Source organism: Monodelphis domestica, chromosome 2 (genome assembly GCF_027887165.1).
Source record: "Monodelphis domestica isolate mMonDom1 chromosome 2, mMonDom1.pri, whole genome shotgun sequence".
Taxonomy (NCBI): Eukaryota; Metazoa; Chordata; class Mammalia; order Didelphimorphia; family Didelphidae; genus Monodelphis; species Monodelphis domestica.
Window position 1 is genome coordinate 302511485 of NC_077228.1, and position 26066 is coordinate 302537550.

Genomic DNA, 26066 nt, shown 5'->3' on the forward strand with positions numbered 1-26066 from the left:
ACCTCCTGCAAATTCCTTTTAACTTAATCTGCTAAATCACAGTGGTGTTTGGATCTGGGTTGGTAAAGGAAGTTTCATCTTAGTGAATTCAGAGATGCTTTTTATATTTGTGTTGTGGGTAAGCTATAATAAATATATAAATGAATGTCATTCATTTAGTATTGATCACCTATTATGTAAAATATATTATAGTGGAGGCCATTATCATTAAAGTATTGAAACAAAATAAATTGTGCTATAGCTAATTCCTTGGGTGTTTCATCTGTGTGATTATCTTTATTTGAATGCAGATGCCTGTAACTGTTCCAAGAGCAGCTGGTCGAGAAACAAAATATGTAAGTTCCTTTGGTAATTATACTTGTCATTTTTAGTAGAAAATGTGGTTGTATTGCCATTTATATTGCTTGAAATCTGTTCTTACATGTGTAGAAATTTGTCCAGTTGCTCTGCCTTGGTCATATGTAGGAAAGCATGTAGAGCTACTCAAAATCATTAGTCATTATGTCTAAACTATTGATAATTATACCACTTCCAAAATCTCTCCCTTACACACATAAACACATACTCTGACAAAGGCAGAGAGGCAGAGAGATCACTGTATATGAGAGAATTAATTTCTTTTGTAATTCTAAGTATTTTATTTTGTTTTTATTGTGTTGTATTCAGTGATACTATGTGTTTTATTGCATGTAAAAATATCTTTAGAAAGACTTTTAGTATTTACCAGGCTGTCAAGATTTCCATGACACAAAAGAAGTTAAGAACTTTTGCTCTGAGGAAAGGCAACATAGAAAAGTGAATAAAGAGTCAGTCTGGAGTTATGAAGTTATTCTGATCCTGAGTGTCACCATGAGCAAGTCAAACAGATTGCCTCTAAAATTCCTTCTATCTTTTTTGAATCAAAGAGTTCTTTAATGTACAGTTTTCTGCTTTAGTTGTGGCTGCCCCAAAGAATATGATAAAATGAGCTCAATGACTGAATTGCAAAGTCCCTTTAAGAATGGACTATCACAGAATGAGATTAAGAACTCCACTGAAGGTAGTTCTTAGAAACTTGCACTTAAAGAAGCTTTTGGTTCCTTTTTAAGTGATGTCATATGGACAAATACTTACTAAGTCCATGTAATGCTCTGAATTATAGATATTATTTGGGTTAGACCAATCAGCAGGCACATATGTGTAGAGCAGTCCAATCAAAGTATTCCTTCATATGTGACATTTTGTCATTTTGATTAAAGGTTATAGTGAGACTGATTTTGATAGTGCTATTTTATCGTCATAGATAGAATCCAGATCACATTCTTCTTCTTTTTGTTTTTTATAATAAATGATCAAAACTGATCAAAGTAAGTTAACATTTAGAAGAGCATTTGAGTCATTCAGTACCGATGCTGAATCATTGAGGACGTATGGCTTAATTAGAAACAAGCATGAATCTGAGGAAGGTAAGATTCTTGACCTTGATGAAGTCTTGTTTGTTGAATGAGGAACTTTGCTTTTGATTTTCCTTTCTGGCCTGACATTTGAATCATAGTTTGTGACACATCATTTGGAAGAATATTGAGAATTCTGAGCTGGATCACAAAAACTGGATTCCCTTATGGTCAACTCCTAGATAATATGCAAATTTTAGCTTCTAATTATGTTTATTGTACTCACTGTGTGATGCTTAGTCCTTTTTGAAGTACATTTTGTCAAAATGAATTAGAAGCCTGGAATTTTCCTCTGAATGTTAGAGTAGAACTTGAATTTTGTGTAACTGACCATTGTCCCATGTTTATCAGGTGCCAATATTTTTATAATTTTAGTGGGCCACTACAGTGTTATAGCTATGATGTATAGTAGAGAGGGCTTTGGAGTTGAAGCAAAGGAAATCTTTAAATCTGTGCTCAGGAAGTTACTACTTTTTTGACTTTGGGTGAATCACATGAAGTCTTTATTTCATTTGTAAAAAGGGGATAATTATAATACCTACCACCTATGAGTGTTGTGATGAGGATCAAATGAGATAATATTTGTAAAATGTTTTAAAAACCTTAAAACATGAGATTATAACAATAATGACTACAACTACTTCTACTATTACTACTACTGCTTATACCATCTTGGTAAGCTTCTAGTAGCTCTAATTGCTTTATAATGTCCTATCAAACTAGATGAGACTTGATTAGCTTTATCTTATCAATAATTTAATAAACCTATATACTTAAACTTTCATTTTTCCTCTCCCAAATAAATTTAAAAACAAACCAAAAAATCCCCCAAAGATCTAACTTTATAAATTAGTAGTCTGAGAAGATAATGATCTATTTTTCCCCCCATCCACTTCTTTTCAGCATTTTAAAGTTAGATATCTTTAGAGTGACAGCCTGCTGGGTCTCCATGTGTCATCAGTTGTAGAGAGATGCTTATATTAACATCAAACACCAAGATCATGTAGCTTACCATCTCCAGCTCCACAGAAAGGACCCAACAAAAGAAAACCGACTTAAGCTGCAGGAATAGAAATTGCAGTTAGACTTGAGAAGACATCTTGACTAATTAACATTGACTACCAAGAGAGTTTATAGAATCATTATCTCCTGGAGGACTTTAAAACTACAGTAGAAAATCCATTGATCTTGGATCATTCCAGCTTTATTATTCAATTCAGCACTTACAGGAAAACTGACTAAAGAATTTTTTTCACATTTCAAAAGTTATTTGCAAAGTTGCCTTTTTGGTAGGGTTGAAAGTAACAGTATCTTAATTCCCAATATTCTCAGAAGGATTTGTTAGAAGAATAGTGATAGCTATTTGTACCCATAATTAATCCCTTTTCTGGAACACTTTTTTTTTGAGAGTTTGTCTCTTCTCTTTTGTTAACAGTAAATATTGGACATTCCATAGTAGTGATTACTTGAGTTATTCGGGTCCAGAAGCAGCCATGATTCCATAGAGAGATCTATGGATCTGGGAGTAGAAAGATAATTTCAAAATCCTGCCCCAGAAACTACTAGTTGTGTGATCATGTCATATCATCCCCTCTGACCTTCTTGTTCCTCATCTATTAAATGCAAATAATAATAATAGTGCCCATCTTACTGAATTGCTGTGAAGATCAAATGAGATAATGCCCATGAAGTGCTTTAAACACAACAAACTGCCCTAGGAATGTCAGTTTTTATTTTTCTTCTTTGCCTAGATATTACCTTTTACCTCATTTATTTACATGATGAGTCATATTCAGGGATATTCTGGTAGATGTTTAACAATTTGCTATCTAAAAATAATGCACAAGCATGTCACTCTTTTAAATCTAATCTCTGTTTTTAACATTTTCTTAATCACTTTCTTAAGTCTCAATAATCAACAAAATAATAACTCAATCCTTGTTTTATAGCATTATCTGATTTCCAAGGTACAAATGCTCATACTGAAGATTTAACTATTGGCTTGCAGGTTCAAAGTGGATCAAGCACATCTCATTAATTCTAACTATTTAGACTATCATTACTACTTCTATTATTGCTGCTTCTGATATCATCATCATCCCAACAATTACCATTTAAACCGATATTTATATAGTATTCGATGAACTAGAGAGAGGTAGGTGGTTTGGTGAAGTGAAGGTTGGACTTGGATTTAAGACCTTATTTCTTGTCTTTTCTCTAATGTATACTGGGGTTGTGCCTTTGGGAAGGCTTTGTGCCTTTGGGGAAGTCATTTAGCATCTATGTGCTCTAAGGAAGTGAGTAAGCATAATGCTACATAGAGTGCTGCTGAACTGAATGAATGGAAGAAGTTTCCAGAAAGTTTCCCATATAGATGAAATCTTAGACATTTCTACCAAAAGAGGAAAAAGAAAGGGAGAGAGAGAAAAAAGAGGGAGGGAAGAAAAGAAAGTAACAGGAAGAAAAGAAAGGAAAAATAAAGGGAGAAAGGAAAGAATGGAAGAAGACACATAAGAAGGGCGGGAGACTGGAAGGAAGAGATAAAAGCAATACAAAACAATTTAGATACATTATCTCATTTGGTCCTCATTTATGAAATATGAGTAGAATAAATGGGGACAAGGGAACCTCTGAATTAGTGAAATAGTAAACTTATTATTTTGAGTATAGGACTGTTGAAATTAGATGAATAAAATGTGATTTGGTAGAGATCTAAAGTGAACTAGCTTGACAGGGTGAAGAAAAAGTGGTAATCAATACAGTACTTGTTTCTGTGTAAGAGTATGTTAACTAAGTACTTGAAAGAATTTGAAAATTGTTCATTCTGGTAAAATGATTAAATTATTTTTCTTCCTTATCCTGTTTATATTATTTGGCTTAATTTGCTTAGTGGCCTTTTTGTAAAAGATGGTGTGATGGGATAATTTAGCTCAACTTCAATCATAATCACAGACTATGAGTTAATGGAATCCAAATATATATGTAATTCTTGTGTAGTAAATTTGCTTCTAGAAAGGCACAAGAACTCTTTTAGGCCAGTAGGTTATCATTTCCTGCAAAAAGTTTTTCATCTTTCACTGTAGCAGCATCAGGAAGAGACAGTCATCTAGAATTTATTAAGTGCTTTCCATCTGCTAGGGACTGTGCTAAATGCTGAGGATACAAAGAGAAAACAAAAAACAAAAAAAGTCACATGTACATTTTTTATTTTATTTTTTTAAATTAAATTTTATTTTTCCCAATTACACATAGAAACATTTTTTGATAATTATTTTCTGTCATTTTGTGATTCAGATTCTCTCCCTCTCTCCCCAAGGCAGTAAATAATAATGTGATATAGGTTATACCAGTACTTTCATGCAATATGTGTTCTATATGTTCCATGTTGTTGACATATATCATATATACAATTAAAAATTCATGAAGGAAATAAAGTGGAAGCTGGTATTCTTTGTTCTTCAAATAGATTGCAACAGTTCCTTTTTTGGCTATGAATAGAATTAATTTATTTTAAATCATGTGTCCCTTCGGGTTATCTTTGAATGTTGTTTTGCTGAAATAGTTTAATCTTCCACTGTCAATCATTGTACAACATTTCAGATGCTACATATATTGTTCTCCTGGCTCTGATCTCTTCACTTTGTTCATATGTCTTTAAAAGTTTTTCTGAAGTCATTCTGTTCATTATTTCTTTGGGCATGGTTCCATATTGCCCTCCAGAATGGTTTTATCAGTTCACAATTCCACCAACAGTTCATTAGTGTTCCAGTTTTCCCACATTGTCTACAACATTTATTATTTTCCTTTTTGCACATATTAGCTATTTTGCTAGGTGTGAGATAGTATCTCAGAGTTGTTTTAATTCACATTTTCCTAATCAATTTTTTATATGACTATAGATAGTTTTTTTCATCTGAGAATTGCCAGTTTGTATCCTTTGACCCATTGTCAGTTGGGGAATGCTGTGTATTCTTATAAAACAGTTCTCTATATATTTGAGAAATGAGTCCTTTGTCAGAGACATTTTTTGTAAGACTCCCACCTCCATTTGTCATTTAGGCCCATGCATATTTAAAGGAGTTGAATTTCTATTCTAAATTATTTCACTTTCTGTTCCCCTTCCTATTTTTCCCCTTTCTTCTCTTCCCTTATCTTCTGTTACCCTTCTATTCCTTCCTTTCCTCCTTCACCCCCCCCCCGAATTAAGATTTTGTGCCTGAGCTGAACATTCTATTGGACCTACTTATATATAACCAAGAAATAAATTTAATTTCACTTGCAAACTAGGACCACTGTTCCATTTAAAAGATAAGAAAAGAAGTTTTGATTATTGGAATTTATAAATGATACCCAAATCTTCCTTTTGAGAGAAAAAAATATAAGTAGTCTGGATTATCTTCTCTATATGTCAATTTAGTACCCCAACTCTATATCTAGTAGATTTATTTTTAATTGGCAGAGAAAGAAGTTAGAAGATATAAATATATTATATTGAGAGCTAGACTTCAAATCAGGAAAATGTAGCTTCAGGTATTGCATCTGGAATGTGTGGAGTGTATGTTCTTGGGCTTATCATATCTCAGGACTCCAGGCAGCTCTCTAAGACTATAATTTATAGAAAAGATGCCAGAAAACCTGTGTGGGTTGAGGGAATTTCCTCATCTGAGAATTCTTTATACCGATAAAATCCCAGGTCTCTTCTCTAGCTCAATAGAAACAAAGGAGAGATGATAATCACATCATCATCATCATCATAACACAATACAGACAGGACCTCATCTTAACAAATTTCCAGAGAGTGCCAACATTTTATTATTGTGGAATTATATAGTTTCCAAATGTCATCAACATGCTATTTTCTTGTAAAGGGCAACTAGGTGACACAGTGGATAGAGTGCCAGGCTTGATGTCAAGGAGGCACATCTTCCTCAGTTCAAATTTGGCCTCAGACACTAGCTGTGTGACACAGGACAAATCACTTAACCCTGTTTGCCTCAGTTTCCTCAGTTGTAAAATGAGCTGGAGAAGGACACAGTAAACCACTGCAGTGTTTTTGCCAAGAAAAACTCCAATAGGGTGACAGAATCAGACACAACTGATAAAACAACTGAACAATAACTGAACAAACATTTTAAACTTGGTATGATGTGATATATTCAGAAAAATTCCTAAAAATGAGGTTTCTTTCATACATAAACAGCTTAAACTCTTGGTTAAATAAATCAAGTACTAATTTGCTAAAGTGCATTTCTATCCCTTCCAAATTGCCATCTTCATATGCCTCTCTACCACTTTCCTGAAAGTTAGTTCAGCTCTTAATGCTGCCAAATAATAAGAGTAATAGCTACATTGACTTTAGTGAAATCATTTACCTTTATAAAATCTGTTTACTTATTTGTAAAATGGAGGAGGAAAGAGCTAGCTAAGATGATCATTAAGTTTCCATTCAGTCCTAATCTATGATTTTAGAGCTATGAGGATTTTGTCCTCCTTACTTAGATGTACTGAGATTTCAAGGAAAACAGAAGGATTTTGGAAACAGTATACACAAATTTAGAAAGTATGGGGAGATATGTGAAGAGGCTGAAAAATTATATTCAATTAGCCTGGAAAGACAGTTTTTGAAAGGTTTTACATACCAAACATAGGAGGTGGCATTGTATTCTAGAGGCAATTCAACAGCCACTCAGCATTCTCAACTAGAGAGTGAAATGTAATAGGGAAGAGTCAAGAAAGATTCCAGTGCTGTAAACCTGAGTGACTAGAAGGATGGTGGTACCTTAAGCAAAACTGGGAAGATAGGAGGAGGGATGGGGTTTTTCAGGCATGGGTTTTTCACCTCTTTTTGGTGTTACAGATCCCTTCAGCAGTCTAGTAATATCCATGGATACCTTATAAGTGCATCTAATAAAATACATAAAACCAACCAAAAATGAGAAAAAAATAAAAGTGCATTTTTCTCATCTAAGTTTGAAGATCTCCTAAAATCTATATAGAGTGTCCATTGACTTCAGGTTAAGAACTTTTGATATTGGCAGAACTTAATGAGCTTCATTTTAGTAATGCTGAGTTTGAGATGTCTACAAAACCTGCATTTGGAGATACTTACCTGGCAATTGTTGATAGGGCTCAGGAGAGATATGGCAGTGGATTTAGAGATCTGGGAGCCATCTGCATAGATATGATCCTTGAACCCAGGGGGACTGGAGACTAAGAGAAATAATAGACAATGGGAAAAGAAGCAGCCAAAGGGTGGAGAGTTGGGGGATACCCTGTATTAAGAAATGGAACATCAATGAGGAAGCTTAATTTCTCAGATATTCCTAGTACCTATGTATGTGTGTGTGCATATATGCATGTGTATGTGTCTATGTATGCAAGTGTATGTATACATACTTTTGGAAAGTTTGAGAGGGAGATAGCTATGTGGATCAGTGGATAGAGAGCCAGAACTAGAGACAGGAGATTGTGCATTCAAATCTGGACTCAGATACTTCCTAGCTGTGTAACTCTGTGTAACACTTAACCCCCATTGCTTAACCCTTATTGCTCTTCTTCCTTAGAACCAATCACAGCATCGATTCTAAGACAGAAAGAAGTAAGGGTAAAAAAAGAAAAAGAAACTATAGGAGCCAGAATCTAGAGAAAGGTATTCCTTTCTCCCTTAAGGGTTCCTGCTTTATTGTTGACAATACTATTATCAGATGACTCCATTCATAGTTTGCTTTCTCTTTTCAGGAAATAAAAAATTGCCACATTTTTCAAATAGTTTTTGTCCCACTTGAATCCTTCTTGGTTTACTCTTTGATCATCTTTAGAAAAATATGAAGGATTTCTTGGTCATATGTCATGATTCTTTTTCTTTTTGCCCTTTTACTACTAAATGGAATTAAATTCTAAAAAGTAACTACAAATTTGAGATATTCCTAATTCACTTTAAATGATGATTCTTTTGGGGGTGTATAATTCCTGATAAGCTTAAGCATTTAAGTTTTGTGGCCTATCATGGAATTTGCACACTCTTGCATAAGCTACATTGATCACTAAGTCCAAGTTCCTTCGGTCATTTTTGGTGGCAATAACCTTGCCCAGAATTGCTATCATAAATACCTCCATTTTAATAAGCATATGTCCTTGACTTAATCAATAATTCACCATTTCTTTGTTAAAACATTATTGGCTAGGTTCCTGTGGATGTTGCCATGGAGTGTCGAATATTTCCTCTTTTATACTTTACCTATTTCATAGGCTCCATACAGAAATAAATCACTTTCATATCCTTTGATGAATTCAATGTTGCTTACCTAACATTAGCTTTTTATTGCTTAGTGAAATGATGACTGTTCATTACTAATTTTTATTCTGCATTCTCATTATCATCACCTTTATACTAGCATCTTTCTGCTAAAATTTTATGATCACACTATCATTTAACACTTTTCTCTAGAAAAAAGGCTTTGAGGAAATGGGAAAAATCAATAAATTTACATGGAATAGGAAGAGAAATGAACAAAAAGAGTCAAGCTTGTGTGGGTAGGGATGATGAGAGAGATGTCAGAAAAGGAGAAGGGAGACTCAGTTAAGTGGGTATTTAAAAGCTCTACTTGTATATGTGCACCTGTGTATGTTTATACAGATTTCTCTTAGATAGAAGGTAGTTGTAATCATCTGGCTTTAGCGAAATGCAAGTCTCTATTGTATGACTGTCTGAGATGAGTAAAGTCTACACTTCCCAGAGGGAAAAATGTTTTTGGATGGTGACCAAGAAGACAATTACATTTGGGTGCATTTGACATTCAGTATCTAGTGTTTTGAATGGAATAAACTTGTTTTTCAGGAGTTGTCCCAAGTAGTTGTTTGTCAGTATATTCACAATAGGGTTCAAATCCTCATTTTGTTCTTTATTCTTTAAACCTCTTAACTAGTATGTAACAGAACTCTACTTGTATATATGCCAATTACAAGAAGAAAAATTTTAAACTTTTCCATATTATTCTTTTGTGTATTTTTAATCTTTTATGATGAGACTCAGTTAAAATGCTTTCTTTCTTTCTTCTTTCTCCTCTCACTTTTCCTTTCAATTTCTTTTCTTCCTGGTGGTGTCAAGTGCTGTACGGAGTCTTTAAAGGATTCAGTTTCATAGTATAGCTACTCTTACATTTTCTCAAATTCTTAAATAAATAGTTGTTGCTGTCTTCCTCATTTTTTTAGGTAGAAACTCATAAAAAGAATTTTAAGGTTACTCAACTTTGGTTTTAAACTTATTTTTATGAGTTCTAAGAAACATTGTCTATTCATAGTATCACATAATCATGGATTTGAAGATTATAGAGTTCTCTGATATGCTGCTCTAATTAATGCTGCTATAGGATCACCTATATTGGTACCTGATGAAGATCTATTTTAGAAATTGAGTTTTATGTGGTAGAGGATGGAAAATGTAAAGATTTTCAATCAGCTTAAATTTAACCTCATACAAATGTTTTCTTGCTTTCCACATTTTTACTTCAATCTGTATAATAATTCTTAAAAAAAGGTTTAATTTAATTTGTTCATGTTACTTATTTTAAAATAAGGCTGATCTGTCACTTAAAACCAAGCATCAACACTTTTATGGAGTTTACATTGTAGAGCATAAATCTCTGGCACTGAGGAGCTGTTTTGTTTCCATTTTTAAATTTCCTCAATACTAACAGGGTCATTGATAGGCATCTAAATGCTTCCTGAATTTTTTAGTTGTACATTTGCTAGCCCAGACCTTCCATTTGTTTTTTTCTTAGGAAGTAGTGATACTATTGGAGATCTCATTCATAATTTGCAGATTGAAAAAAACAACAACTAATTAGTAGAGGAAAACTATTGTTTTGTGAAACATGATTTTTTTCTCTAATATTCATCTTGAATTTGGAAGCCAAAAGTAGATTGAACAGAAGAAAAATAGGAGCAGTTGGTAGGAATTACAGAGAGGCAAATTTGGGATCAGTACAAAGAAAAACTTCATTATCATTAAGCTGTTCAAAAATGGACTGGGCTGTTTTAGGGTATCATAAGTTCCCCATTTCTTAAGGACTTAAAAAAATTAACCGACTGAGGATATATTGAGGATGTAGCAGAGAAGCTGCCTATTTAAGTATGAGTTGAATATGAATGACTAGAAATGCAGATTTGGGATCAGCAATAATAAAATAAAGAAAATTTGGCAACAAATGAATTGTCCAAAAGTAAAGTGAGCTACTTCAAAAGCTTGTGAGTTGCCAGTTAGTTCAGGTTTTCAGATGAAGGCTGGATGACTGACCTGTTGATTTTGTAGAGGTAATAGATCTTTATAGAATGACTAACAATGTATATTTGGTGGAGTGAACTCCCAATGCATCTGTCATTAAGCGTTTATTAAGCACCTACTTTGTTCCAGATGTTGTGCTAAGCTCTGAGGATACTAAAATAGACAAAAGATAGTCTCTGTCCTCAAGGGACTCACAATTCAATGGGAGAGAAAACAAGAAAATAACTGCATAAGCAAGTCCTCTATAAGCTAAATAAATAAATAAGAAGAAGTAAAAGTGGGAGAACATTAGAATAGAGAGGGATTTGAAAAAGCTTCCTGAAGATTATGGAATTTTGGTTGAGAGCTGAAGATGCTAGGAAAGCCAGGAGACATTGATAAGGAGGGAAAGCATTCTTTAGTGGACTGCCAGAGAAAGTACCTAGTGGAGAGTAAGATGTAAAAAGACAGGAGAAGTGGGGAGGAGGAAGGAGAGAGAGAGAGTTATGAAGGACTTTGAATGCAAAACAAAGGATTTTGTGTTTGATCTTAGATTGGAGCCACTAAGGTTTACTGAAAGGTGGGGTGAGATGGTTGGCTTTAGGAAAATCACTTTGGTGGCTGAATGGAAGGTGGATTGGAGTGGAGAAAAGCTTGGAATAGGCCAAGGTGGTGGTAGTATCAGAGCAGAAAAGGGTATGGATTTGAGAGATGTTATAAAGATAAAATCACAGGCCAATGCAACAGATTGGAAATGAGAGGTGAGAAATAGTGAGGAGTTGAATATGACAACTAGATTTCACACTTGAGGAACTGCATAGATGGTAATGTCTTATACAGCAATAGGGGAGGTAGGAAGAATGTGATTTAAGACAAAAGATAATGAGTTTAATTTTGGACATAAGTTTTAGATATCTGAAAGGCAATTGTAGATGTGAGATTGGAGGTCAGGGCAGGATGCATAGTTTTGAGAATCATCAGTATAAAGAAGAAATTAAATCCATGGGAACTGATGAGATCACCAAGTGAAGTCATATGTAGAGAAAAAATAAGGTGGATATTTATGGGTAGTGATCATGACCTCTTTGAGGATAATAGCTAGGAGAGTGAGAAGGAGCTGTCTGATGCCCATTCTGATTTTTTCAATTTCTTTTTCTTCTCAAATTGCTATTGTTAGCTCATGTAACTCAACAACATTAAAAACTATTGTTGATAATAGACATTCTTATTTCAATCCTTATTTTATAGGGAAGGCTTTCCCCATTATAGATAATGTTTGCTGATTTAAGACTATAGGATTGGGATCATTTGAGCAGGTAAAGGGGTAACTTTGATAAGGAGTAAGCATTAAAAATTAAACAAGGGATTTTCAATCTTAAACTATAGCTCTCATTGCAATACTGTAGACATAGTTTATGCCAATATTTGATTAGTAATTATTTAGCAAAGGTATTTTATTCCCTCTGACATTGAAGCAATGGAAATGAAGTTATGATTCCCAAGAAGAGTGGGGTTAACTGAGGCACAGGGAACAAACAACCAATTCAGCTCAGTGTGAAAAAGGTTGCAGATGCTACATCAGTATTTCCATTAAGATAGCTAAGAAGGGTTAGTAATGCAATGTGGGGTTTTCCTTAATGGACTTCCCTGACCAGCAGGGTCCCACAAGGGAAGGGGCTCACCTTTGTGATGGGACCCGAGGAGAGGTAGGAACCGAGAACCAGGGTGGAGAATGAAAGACAGGGACAAGTCAGTGGTTGGATAGGGCAGGCAATCCCTATGATACTCCCTTTGATAGGAAAGTATGAGTACAAAGGAACACAAGGTGGATGAGGAGATTAAGACAAGGAATGCAGGCCGAGTTGGTTACAGCCTCCGGGAAGGAGAAGGTCAAGAGGAGAGAGAGACAAGTCATCAAGGAGCCTAGTGGAGCTCCATGAAAGGGGAGAGAAAGCCAAGAGGAAGTTCATGGGATTGCCTCTGAATTTAATCCTGTCCTGCTTGGGCGGTACTTCCAAGCACTAGTAACCACATCACAAAGTATAGACAATTAAGATTGGGTGGCAAGGTAGAGGGAACACCTTTGGGCCTGTAGATTGCAAACCGCGCTTTCCGGGGGAATTGAGTCCGAGCATGTTAATGAGTTTGTCTTAGCCAAGGGCCACATGGCCAGTTCAAGGTTACATTCACAAGCCTCATTGGTATAACCTTATGCTTGGAGACACAGTAACCATACAGTCATTTATATTTCATAGATGTGAATATGCTTGGGATGCTACATGCAAGTATTTCTAGTTCTTTCTCATCTCATAGGAAGGCCAGCCTTAACAGGTTGGTTTGTTATAGGGCATGAAAATGTTTATCCTTTCAAATGGATCATATCAGAAACATAATGAGCTCTACTATAAACATAATGAACTAAGGGGAAAAAAAGACCAATCTTATTAGCTGGTTGTCAAATACTTTCAGTTGTCATTAAATTCTGTGTTATCACATCCATTACCAAATTGTATTTCTTCTTTCACAATCTCTCTCCTTTGTTTCCTCTCTACTTATATAGCAATCACTAATCCATGTCTTTATCACCTCTCATCTGAAGTACTGCAATAAGCTTGTTTAGACTCCCTGCTTCAAGTTTTTCCTGCTCCAATATGTTCTTTACACAATTACCAAAATGATTTTCCTAAAGCATAAGTCTGCCTTTCTTCCCTTATCCCCACCAATCAACTATGGTGTCTCTCCATAACCCTTAGGATCATTCAGGCAGTCAACAAGCATTTGTTAAGTACCTATTCCATTCCAGAAACTATTATGTTCTTGGAGTACAAAAAAGTAAAAAAAAATCCTTATTTTCAAGATGTACACAATTTAGTGAGGGAAACTACATGGAAACAACTATTCCAACAAGACACATACAGGGATAAATTGGGGATTATATCTGAGGAAAGACATTGAGTTTAAGGAAGATTGTTAAAGACTTCTAGAAGAAGATGGGATTTTATTAAGGAAGTCAGGGAAGCCAGGAGGCAGAGATGACAGGAAGAGAGTTCTAGGCATTGGGGCTACTATGGTCATCCAAGCATGAGGTGATGAGGGCCTGATCACCAGAGCTGGTGTCACCACTGAGAAGGTGGTATTTATACAAGAGTTGTTACACACCTAGCTGCCTTCTCCTTGAGCAAGGAGGAGGGCTACCTCTTCATGTGAAACAGGATAAAAGAGAAGATAACAGCAAAAACAAATGATTAATATGAGATTAGGTGAAGGGGAGAAGAGGGAGCTCTTGGGACATGGCCTCAATTTTCTTTTACTAAAATATGAAGGAAAGTTCTCAGATGAGAGGATGGACTGAGGGGGAGCTGTGGGAGGTTGGAGGAGGAATGAAAAAGGTTGTTAAAGCTGTTGTGGAAAATGAGATAGGGAATCGATTAGGGAGATGCAAAAGAAATGTCTTATCTTAGCGAGATTACAAAAAGCAAACAAATAAGTAAAAAAAAAACAGTAATTAGTCACACACATATAATCTATCTACAAAAAAAATCTTGGTTGAGATTTCCCATGTATATAATATGGGTGACATACTACCTGTCCATATGTGCTTATAAAACACATGTATGGACATATATATGTAAATACATAGGGGATCCCCCCCAAAATCTTGGTAAAATTTTATGCTTTAAGCACTTAAAAATGCCCTAAGCTTTTAAAAAAACACACACTCATGTACCCTCTAGACACACACTCTCTCTCTCTCTCTCTCTCTCTCTCTCTCTCTCTCTCTCTCTCTCTGTCTCTCTCTCTCTCTCTGTCTCTGTCTCTCTCTCTCTTAATGTTTGCCATTGACAGCTCTTCTCCAGTTGGCCCTTTCCTGCCCTTCCAGGCTCTCGCATCTTAGTCTAGGATCTAGCTCTCCCAGCTTTTTCTTTACACACAACAGCCCTTTTCCTTTCTTTGTAGTGTTGCAGTGCCTGCACCCTGCCATCCCTCATCCATGGCTTGACTGCTCCCCTTTGCTCATTTGCCTCTTAGTTTCCATGATTTACTTCAGGTTTCAGCTTATGTCTCACCTTTTGCAGGTCTTTCCCATGCCACCCCTCTCCCCCATTCAGCTTCTAGGACTTTTCCCTATGAGATCAACTTCTATCTCTTCTATAAATCAAACCTAGGTAAATGTGGGTTTTTTTTTGTTGTTGTTTGTTTGTTTGTTTTTACATATCTCTTCTATTAGAATGTTGGCTCCTTGAGGGCAGGGATCATGTTTTTTGCCCTTTTTTTATCTCCAGTAGTTAGCATAGTGGTACATAATGAAAAAAATAATTTTTGTTGACTTATTATATGTATTTTTATTATGTTTTAATTTGAATTACATTTAATGTCCAAATAGTTTTCCTATCCCAAGTCAGCAATTTTCATGGATTTTTAATTAAGAAACTTCTTGATTAGAAAATGTTTACATTCTCTCACCCTCCAGAAGTCATTATAAGCATGGATACAATAAACCCCTTTTATATTATCCCTTTTGATAAAAAAAAAAAACATTATTCTAATATTCTGTATATGTATATATTTTTTTTCAGGCAAATCTCACCTCTCCATCATCTACAATGGCTGTGAGTCAACTGGTATGTACTATGTGATATTTCTAAATTACAGAGTGACATCAATAGAAATGTTGAACTGAGGGAACATTTTTATTAGAAGGAGAATTAAATAGAAACAAACATAATGCATTTCAATTCTTAATAACTCTCAAATAAGTAATAAAAATTAGGCAAATAAAAAGGGAGATTTTTCCCATCACATCATGTTTTTATTTTCCTATTTCATGTAATGGTTAGCAAATTCTAAACAAGTACATATGTTATATTTGTGTCTTTGGTTTAAATTATTCTCATTTTCTGTGAAACTCTGTGAAATAGCAATTTTATAGGACCAGTTGTGTTATAAAGCACTTTAGTCAATTTACTGAGATAAAATCAGTGTTGCCTTATTGAGGTCATCATAGAGCTAAAACAACTAGTTACATACCTTTATGTACCTCTTCCCTATTTCCAAAATACATGTTCTTTGAGGGAAGGGACTGGTAATTTTTGATCTTTGTTTTCTAAGCATCTAGAACAGTGCCTGCCACTTAGTATGTACTCAAAGAATATTGGTGAACCAAATTGTTAAATTTTTCAGTTGATTATTTGGGAGTCAAATGATTTATAAGGAGTTAGACTGATTCCTATATTATGCCCATACCAGTGAAATACTTGGGCATGTAAATGAAAAAAATTTTTGACTGAATTCAACCTGAAGAAAAGATATAACATCAGTCAAATGCTTGAATTTTTAGAAAACATAAATATTTTTTAGATGCAAAACAATTTTTCTCATAGTTGCCAGTAAGTTTATAACAGAATAAGAAGCTCAAATATGGATTGAGAGTGAGGAGATTTTTTATTACTCCTTGTTTTGTTGCTAACTAGTTGAGTGACCTTGGGCAAAATATTTTCTCTCATGAGGCCTCAGTTTCCTTATTTGTAAAATGAGGGTTTAGGCTCATGATCTCTAAGGAGCCTTCTAGCTCTTATATTCAATGAATGCTAACATTCTTATTGAGGGAATTACCATGTAAACAGATAAACCTTTAAATAATTTGCTGAATGTACAAGGTTTTATAGGGAAGAAAAAAAGAACATGGCTAGAATGCCAACTCCCTTGGATATAGAAATTTTATTTTGTAATATTGTCATGTTGCATGTTTGTGTAGGCTAATGGTTATCACCTTTGCTGTATGTTTTTAGTCAATAACTTTATTTCTTTAGGACTCACATTTCTCATCTGTAAAATGGAGTTGGACTGAATAGTTTTTAAAGTCACTTCAAGATTTAAGTGATCCCCAGTTCCTCAGTTCAGGTGATCTCCACAATTTCAGGTGATCCCAAAGTGTCTTCATAATGTTATGAAGTCTTTGTCTTCCTCAATTTCTTTCAGCAGTAATGTGAAAGGTTGATTTTTTTTTTGCCACTGATGCTGAGCTTCTCCCCCATCCTTTAAAAATAAGACCAGAGAGAAGTTTAAGCAGTATGAAGAAAATATTGAAAATATGTTAGACATTCACAAACATTCCCTAACCCAAAAGCTCAAGGAAAGAAGAATCCTGCTATGCAATTCCCAATAACCATAGAACATTCATTGATTTTTCAAAATTAAATGCTTGCAATAGTCATAGTGTCTATGAGGCAGCCCTGGGGAAGATACAAAGAAAATTAAAATATCTTTCTTTCCTCCATGGAAATTGGAATCTAGCAGTTAGCAGGACTCCCTAGTTTTTTAAAAAGCATAGCTCAGGGATCATCTTTTACATGCATCTTTTCTTAATTCTCTGTTGTTAGCTTTTTTTTCCTCTTTTAATTACTTTAAGTGGTTTTTATTAATTTATGTTCATGTAGTAATCCCCCTGGGTAGTGTAAAAAGAAATATTTTATTCCTTTTTTAAGTTAACAGGGGACCTGGAGGTCCTCTTATCATAGAGATGTGTAGGGATTAACCAGCCTACAGTGACAGGAAGGAGGAAGCATAAAGACATGAAGTGAGGTAAGAAAAAGGTATAAAAGGGGGCAAGCATCAGTTGGTTGGTCTGTCAGTTGCTGGCAGTTAGGGCTGGGAGTTGAGAAGAAGTTGGTTGCTGGGAGTGTGTTGGGTTTGTGATTGGCGTTTAATTGCTGGAATATACAAGGCAAGCCTGATATTACTGAGAGGGCTTTAGTCCTTAAAGGACCTTTTGGCTTTGGGATTTTGGCCTGTTGGGTTTTTTTTTCTTTCTTTAACTTTTTTGGGAAGTGGTTGGTCTTCATTGACAGACCTAACTGGGATTGGATTAAACAGTGATTGGGTTGGTTTGGATTGGGTGGATTGGGTTGGAACTTTGTGGGGTGGTTGTTATTAGCAGTAGTTATAGGCAGTTATAGGATAATTAGTATAGACATTAAGAAATTTCTTTCTCTACCTCTTTCCTATATTTCTCTCTTTTACTATATTCATTTTACTATATTCTTTTACTATCTCTATTTTAATTAAACTAAATTGTTAGTTGTTAAAAGCTGCTAGAAGTTTTCTTTTCTCTGGCTTAAAGGGATAATATTAATTTACAACTCTACTATATTCTCATTAAAACTTAAGTTATTAAAAGTTACTCTTTTATTTTTGTCAAACCCCTATTTTAACCCTTACAGTAGAATGTATTCAGTATCTAGTATATTAAAAAAAAAAACACTTTGCTAGGAACTGAGGAGGATTTAAAGCTCATTGAAGGGTCCTTAACTTTGTGAAGATCCCAATAAAGTAGAGATATTAAAAAGATACAATATTATACAATAAATATGAAATAACATTGTACTCTCTTCTCTTGGCCTTGGTTTCCCCATCTACAAAATACAGAGGTTAGACCAGATGACTACCTGTTAGCTTATTGTTAGATTTAAATCTATGACTTTAGATAATGCTGGGTAGAGTAGAATATAAGAGCAATAGATATGCGAACTTGGAGTTGAGATCACTGTAATAGCAATAGTATATATGTATAAATATACACATAAATATATATAGGGGGATGTTTTTTCAGTAATAATATCACCCTTCTCTTCCCCTAAATAGATTACATTTGCTAAATAAATAGAATAAATAGATAATATTTTATATATAAATTATATTACATAATTTATATATGTATATACATATAAATATGTATGTATTTGTATATATGTATATACATATAAATATGTAATATAATTTATATATAAAATATTATTGATGTATATTATATACATATAAATTGTTTAAGAGAGACATGCTATTACTATTACAGGGATATGATTTTAATGTGTCTATATCTATATCATTTAAGGGCTTGTAGAGCATATGCATATGCTTAAATATGAGCAAAACACTTTCTCTACATTCTCTCATTTGAGCTTACCTGATGGTATAACCTACTGTTTTAACAATGACCAGATGTTATTACCTAATTTCAAGGAAAGTTTTAAAATAAGCCATTGGATAAAATAGGCTGTGAACAAAATTAACTTTGAGAATGTGTGACTTTGGCATTATTGCTTGATTAAAACAGTGGGAGGTTTGACATTCTCTAGGGGAAGCACTATATGAAACATGCCTTAAACTGACAAGTTTAGGATGTTTTTTCCTTTATAATCATATCCATTTCACTCCATGCCCTTCTGCCCCCTCCCCCAAGACATTCCTTTGATGAGATTTAAAATTAAATTTTGATCTCATGCCCTTCCCCTGGGATGGAGATAGTTTTGTGAAAGAGTTATCACTAAGGAAGCTCATCTCAGAAATGAACATCTCCTGGCTTCATGATGGCTAGATCCCATCTCTTGTATTTTTTGAGCAGCTTCACACCAAAGGGCAACTTGGTCACACAGGCTATGACCATATGAGAGAAAAATATTAGAGTATTTTGTGATTTTGACTTCTTTATTTGTACTGAAAATTGCTCAGTTCTCCACTCTGCACTCATGTTGCCATTCAATTTAATTGTAAAGCCAGATAACATTTTTTTACCATTTTTTCTAATAAAGCTACTATAATATTTTGTTGCCATTTATTTTATGGAACATTCTCAATGAAAATCACATATTCAGCACTGGCCACTACTGGAAAGTAAAGTTATGGTTATTATATATATCTATATAGATCTTTCTAGCATAAACTTCTAAGTCTATTGACATTTAAATTAAATTGATTCTGTATCTTTTTTATTGATACAATTTGCTGTTAATTGATTTTGTCCCATAACTAAGTCATGGTTCTTTGTCTCTGAACTGTTTGATATTTCAACTGGTCTATAATGAATTAAGTTTAGGGATCCTTTTATCCTGCTAATCTCTGTTCTATTCTTGCCTCAAGGAAATCTTCTCTTTGTAGGGCTTCATGTGGAAATCAGGGAGTCTGGTTCTGTACCACACTAATCTGTCCTTCAAGGATTTCTGGACCATTTTCTCTGACCTTGCATGTGGACTTAAACAATGAATTTTTCTTAGTCACAGGAAGAAATGAGGGGGTTGTTGCTTAGTCTTTCCAACCAATCATAATATTCACCATACCTCAGCCATGGAACCTTATGATGTTACCAACCCAATAAACCAATTGTATTATTTCCTCACCTACCCTCCTCTATTTGGTTGAATCTTATAGAAAAGGAGCCCTCTCTCACCTGTCCATGGCAAAGCAGCTTAAATCATATTAGAAGTCTGACTATGTCACTCCATGTCACTTATAAGAAAATGTCAATGGCTTCCTGGTCTCCTTCGCATAACAAGCAAACTTCTCAGGTTTTCATTTAAGTCCTTTCATAATCTTGCTCCTGGCTGCAACCTACATTTCTAGTCTTATTTCACTTTATTCCCTTTTGCACCATCTTCATTCCAGCTGATCTGTCTGTTCCCTGAACTCAGTGAGCTGCCTCTTTTCCTGCAGGCTGTCTTCAATACCTGGAATTAATTTTCTGCTTATCTGTTCCTTTCTAAATCTTCCTCTTCCATAAAAGTACAGCTCAGATACTATGTCCTCCATAAACAAAGTCTTGCCTTTCCTATTTGCATCCTTCTTAAATTTTCTTAGAGGGCTTTCTTTGGATCTCTCTTTTACCTCCATTGGATACTTTTTTTTTTTAAGAACAGAGAAGTAACTCAATTTTATTGGTGTAACTAAAAAGACATAAAAAAACCTGATAGTGATATTTAATCACAAAGCACATTTGAGTTAGAATTAGAATGAAAAGCCAAAGTTCTTGACCTCTAGTCCCTTGATCTTTCCATGATCATATCATTTCCCTTTTTATTTCATTTCTTTTTTTTATAAACATTATTTTATTTGGTCATTTCTGAACATTATTCATTGGAGACAAAGATCATTTTCTTTTCCTTCCCCTCCCCCCATCCCATAGCCGATGCACGATTCCACTGGGTATCACATGTGTTCTTGATTTGAACCCATTTCCATGTTGTGGGTATTTGTATTAGGGTGTTCATTTAGAGTCTCTCCTCAGCCATGTCCCCTCAACCCCTGTAGTCAAGCAGTTACTTTTCCTCATTGTTTTTACTCCCACAGTTTGTCCTCTGCTTGTGGATAGTGTTTTTTCTCCTAGATCTCTGCAGATTGTTCAGGACCATTGCATTGCCACTAATGGAGAAGTCCATTACCTTCAATTGTACCACAGTGTATCAGTCTCTGTGTACAATGTTCTCCTGGTTCTGCTCCTTTCACTCTGAATCACTTGCTGGAGGTTGTTCCAGTCTCCATGGAATTCCTCCACTTTATTATTCCTTTTAGCACAATAGTATTCCATCACCAACATATACCACAATTTGTTCAGCCATTCTCCAATTGAAGGGCATCCCCTCATTTTCTAATTTTTGGCCACCACAAAGAGCACAGCTTTAAATATTCTTGTACAAGTCTTTTTCTCCATTATCTCTTTGGGGTACAAACTCAGCAGTGGTATGGCTGGATCAAAGGGCAGACAGACTTTTAGCACCCTTTGTGCATAGTTCCAAATTGCCCTCCAGAATGGTTGGCTCAATTCACAACTCTACCAGCAATGAATTAATGTCCCTACTTTGCCCCGCCCCCTCCAGCATTCACTACTTTCCTTTGCTGTCATGTTAGCCAATCTGCTAGGTGTGAGATTGTTTTGATTTGCATCTCTCTGATTACAAGAGATTTAGAACAGTTTTTTCATGTGCTTATTAATAGTTTTGATTTCTTTAGCTGAAAATTGCCCATTCATGTCCCTTGCCCATTTATCGATTGGAGAATGGCTTGAGTTTTTGTACAATTGATTTAGCTCTTTATAAATTTGAGTAATTAGACCTTTGTCAGAGGTTTGTATTATAAAGATGGTTTCCCAATTTGTTGTTTCCCTTCTAATTTTGGTTGCATTGGTTTTGTTCCTACAAAACCTTTTTAATTTGATGTAATCAAAATTATTTATTTTACATTTTGTAATTTTTTCTAACTCTTGCTTGGTCTTAAAATCTTTCCTTTCCCAAAGATCTGACAAGTATACTATTCTGTGTTACCCTAATTTACCTATATAGTTTTCTTCTTTATATTCAAGTCATTCACCCATTCTGAGTTTATCTTGGTGTAGGGTGTGAGATGTTGAGCCAAACCTAATCTCTCCCATTTTCTGTCTCTTAGGCAGTACCAAATTGTTTTGATGACCACTGCTTTATAGTATAGTTAGAGATCTGGGACTGCAAGGCCTCCTTTCTTCAAATTTTTTTTTTTCATGATTTCCCTGGATATCTTTGATCTTTTGTTCTTCCAAATGAACTTTGTTATGGCTTTTTATGAATCAGTAAAAAACAAAATTTTTGGAAGTTCAATGGGTATGGCACTAAATAGATAAATGTTTGGGTAGGATGTTCATTTTTATTATATTGGCTTGTCCTACCCATGAGCAGATAATATTTTTCCAATTGCTCAAGTCTAGTTTAATTGTGTGGAGAATGTGGATACATTTTTTAACCCTTATTTTAGAATCAATACTGCAAATTGGTTCTAAGGCAGAAGAGTGATAAGGGGAATTAAGTGATTTGTTTAGGGTCATACAGCCAGGAGTGTCTGAGGCCAGATTTGGAATCAAGACCTCCCATTTCAAAGCCTGGCTTTCAATCCACTGAGCCATCTAGCTGTGAACCTTACCTTCCTTCCCTTCCCTACTTCTTTATATAGATCATACTTGCAGGCATGTGCATTACTTTAGAAAAATATGAATTCCTCAAAGATAGATGTCATTAAAATAAGCACTTAGTAAATGAAGTTAAACCAAATCAACATGGAAGATGAGTTCAAATACATATTATTCCAAAATTCCTTGAATTTGTCACAAAATGTCTCTTTTGCTTTCCCTAATTCCTTTCAGCAGTGAGCTAAATTTTGTTTTATAATTGCTGGTCAACAACTTTTTTTTTAACTTTCAAAATAAATTCAGAAAGAAGACAGACAGAGAATATGTTAGACCAGTGATTCTTAAACATTTTGGCCTAAAGATCCCTTTAGACTCCTAAAAATTATTGAGAACCTTTTTAAACTCTTAAAAATATTGAGAATCTCAAAAAGCTTTTGTAAGTGTGGTTATATCTATTGATTTTTTAAAATCATTTTGAAAATTAAAACTGACAAAATTTGAAGATATTTAAGAATTCATTTACAAGCAATATTAAATTTATTTCTTTGGTATAACTTTTAAATAAAATAATATTTTTGAAAACAAAAATAGTAACATTTTATATATTCTTGCAAATCTCTTTAATATCTGACTTAATAGAAGATGGTTGAATCCTCAGATTCACTTCTGCATTGAATGTGCTATGATATTTTGTTTTTGTGGGAAGTATATGAGGACATTTTAGCCTCAAACTTTTGTAAATGGAGATGGCTGGAGTATTTTAATAGGCAAATAACAACTTATTAATGTTATGACAATTGTCTTGATCTGAGAGAATTCTAGAAAGGTTCTTGGTGGGAATGGTACCATGAGTTCTTGGACAGCATTTTAAGAACCACTTCATTACACATTTGCAAAAATTCCTTTACCTTAAATCTGAGTTTTTGAGATATGATATTGATAAATATTGTTTAAGTCTCTCTAAAAATGATGAAAACAAAGACTTTTGGCTTTCTAAGCAATGCTAGATGTTTGTCTTTACATGGACACAAGGCTAGTTTAATTGACCTTTAGAAATTCTTTTCTGGCCCAAGATTACCAAATGTGTTCATTGGCTGTTGGATTGTTTGTTTAATTCTTTCACTCAATACATGCTTTTCAAGTCTACCCCAGGGGAAGGTAGAAAGAAAATTAAAATATCTTTCTTGCTTCCATGGAAATTGGAATCTAGCAGCAAAGAGAGGTGTCTCTAGCTTCCTTCACAGCATACATAGCTCAGGGACCATGTTTTTTCTTAATTTTTTCTTAATTCTCTGTATTTTTTTCCCCTTAATTCTCTGTATTAGCTTTTCGCCCCTTGTAATTACTTTATATGATTTTTTTATTAACTCATGTTTATGTTGTCCCCCCCCCCCCCGGGTAAAATGTAAGGTCCTTAAAAAACTAGGAATAGTTTTATCTTTGACTTTGAATTCTCTGGGCCTAGCATAGTGCCTAACAGCTAGAGCTTAATTAAGGTTGCTGAACTGAATTAAACCCCTTTATTCAATATGAAAAGCATTCTGTTAGGGCTTGAGGAGGTTATAAAGATCAACAAAGGGTCCTTAATTTGTAGAGATCACCATCAAATAGTGGTATTAAAATATACAATGATATAATATTATACAATAAATATGAAATAAAATTGTACTTTTTATTGGCCTCAGTTTACTCATCTACTAAATACAAAGAGGTTAGATCAGATATACCTATATAAATAATCTCTTAGGTTATTTGTAGTTTGAAATCTATGACTCTATATAATTCCATGCAGAGTAGAATATAAGAGCAACTGAAATGCCAACTACTAGTTGAGATTACTATAATAACAACAGTAGTAGCAATAATAATAATAAGTGTAAAGACACAAAATTTGTAGGGAGACAGACTCTCCTGTTGCCTTTTAAAATGGTCAGGACATTAGATTTGTAGAGGGCAGAACTATCCTGCCAACTGTGCCAAATGTAAGGGGGCAGGTCTGTTTTTATGTTGATTATGCCCATTGTAGGTTGGCATGCTCTTGAAGAGATTAAGATATCAGAGAAAAAGAGATCCACATCACCTTGGTTAGTAATAGATTCTATTAAGGTTAATGAGAATAAATGAGGAGTTTACTCATGAAAGGTAAATCCTTGGTGGCAGTGGGACAAAATAACATGGTGAATCCCTGAACCAACCCCAGTCCAGGTCACATATTATATATAGAAACAGATCAATGTAGGCATATGCCAGGGGTAGCCCAAGGTCACATTCAAGTTTTCTAATGGAATAGATTTCAGTTCTTTTTTATAACCCCCTTTTTTAAACCCTTACCTTCTCTCAGTATCAATTCTAAGACAGAAATGTGGCAAGGACTAGGCAATTGGGGTTAGATGACTTGCCTAGGGTCACACAGCTACTACATTTCTGAGGCCAGATTTAAACTCAGGTCCTCCCAACTCCAAATCTGGTGTATTGCCACTGTACTACCTAGCTGCCTTTGGAATTTCTTTTGCTGTTTATATCTATACAAGGTAGTTTATATATATTTGAGCCATAGGTCATATTCTTATTCTGATTACTAGCATACAGTGACAATAATAAATGATAAAATATAGTTATCTCTTTTTGTGCAGTGTTAAATCCTGAATTTGCTTTAGGTACCCTCCATACCACTAATATTCAGGTAAGGCACAGTAGAACACACTCTTAATTATCCAGAAGTCATCCAGGGTGCTTCAACTTGACAGATAATTTATTTCTAATTGGGATTGTCAGCTGATGTGTCATCCTTTAAGTGGCCCATGACTCATTTACCTGAGGGCACTTGATGTCACTGTTGTTCAGAAAATGCAGTGCTGAAAGCTTTTGAATAGCACCAACATCTTCTTCAGTCTCAAAGGCAATTTATGCTTGACAATTTTATATACTCTTGACATACCTTGTATTATAAACATTTATGATCATCACTTCCTCAGATTTGAATCATGTCATTTCTCTTCTTTTCCTTTTTTTCCCCTTTGACATATTAAATTTGGTTAAATTGTGTTTTTCAAACTGCTTCTTGGAACAATGGGATGCTATTTGTTATCATTTGGTGACATACAAGGACTGAAGAAGGAATTCAGACAAAGATATATCCTTGATAAGTGGCCAATGTCCAGAGTATCCTTCAGTATGTATAAGTTGTCATGGTGATCCCTACACCCCAGAAAAAAGCACTAGGTGAAAAAAATTCTAGATACTTTTTTCTTTGTACTTAGTGAGGCTCTTTCCAGTACAGATGAGTAGTCCAAGGAAAAGAGTTTTTTATATTCCCAGCTTATCAACTATATTATGTTATTCATAATTCAAATCAATTAGTCAGTCATTAAGGAGCTATTAAATGACCAATATGTGTGATAGTTATTGGGGGTACAGGTACAAATATGTAAGCATCCTCTATTCTTAAGAAACTTACATTTGATGTCCAAAGGGCACTAAAAGACTTCCTGCCCTTTGATTCAGCCATAGCACTGCTGGTTTTATACCCCAAAGACATCATAAGGAAAAATACTTGTTCAAAAATATCCATAGCTGCGCACTTTGTGGTGGCAAAAAATTGGGAAATAAGGGGATGCCCTTCAATTGGAGAATGGCTGAACAAATTGTGGTATGTGTTGGTGATGGA

General features: G+C 34.6%; 1 protein-coding gene across 23 annotated transcripts in view; it reads left to right on the forward strand.

Annotated features, from left to right (window-relative positions):
* MLIP (muscular LMNA interacting protein) overlaps nucleotides 1–26066 on the forward strand; it is a 394551-nt gene that overhangs the window by 242765 nt on the left and 125720 nt on the right. For 22 of the 23 annotated variants that reach the window (XR_008916576.1, XR_008916575.1, XM_056818416.1 and 19 more), the window contains 2 exons: nucleotides 291–335; nucleotides 15273–15317. Coding sequence is in view for 21 of the 23 variants with exons in the window: in XM_056818416.1 (XP_056674394.1) it covers nucleotides 291–335; nucleotides 15273–15317 (90 nt within the window). In the remaining 2 variants the exon portion in view is untranslated. The remainder of the gene's footprint in view (nucleotides 1–290; nucleotides 336–15272; nucleotides 15318–26066) is intronic. The other variant, XM_056818420.1, reaches the window with a different exon arrangement.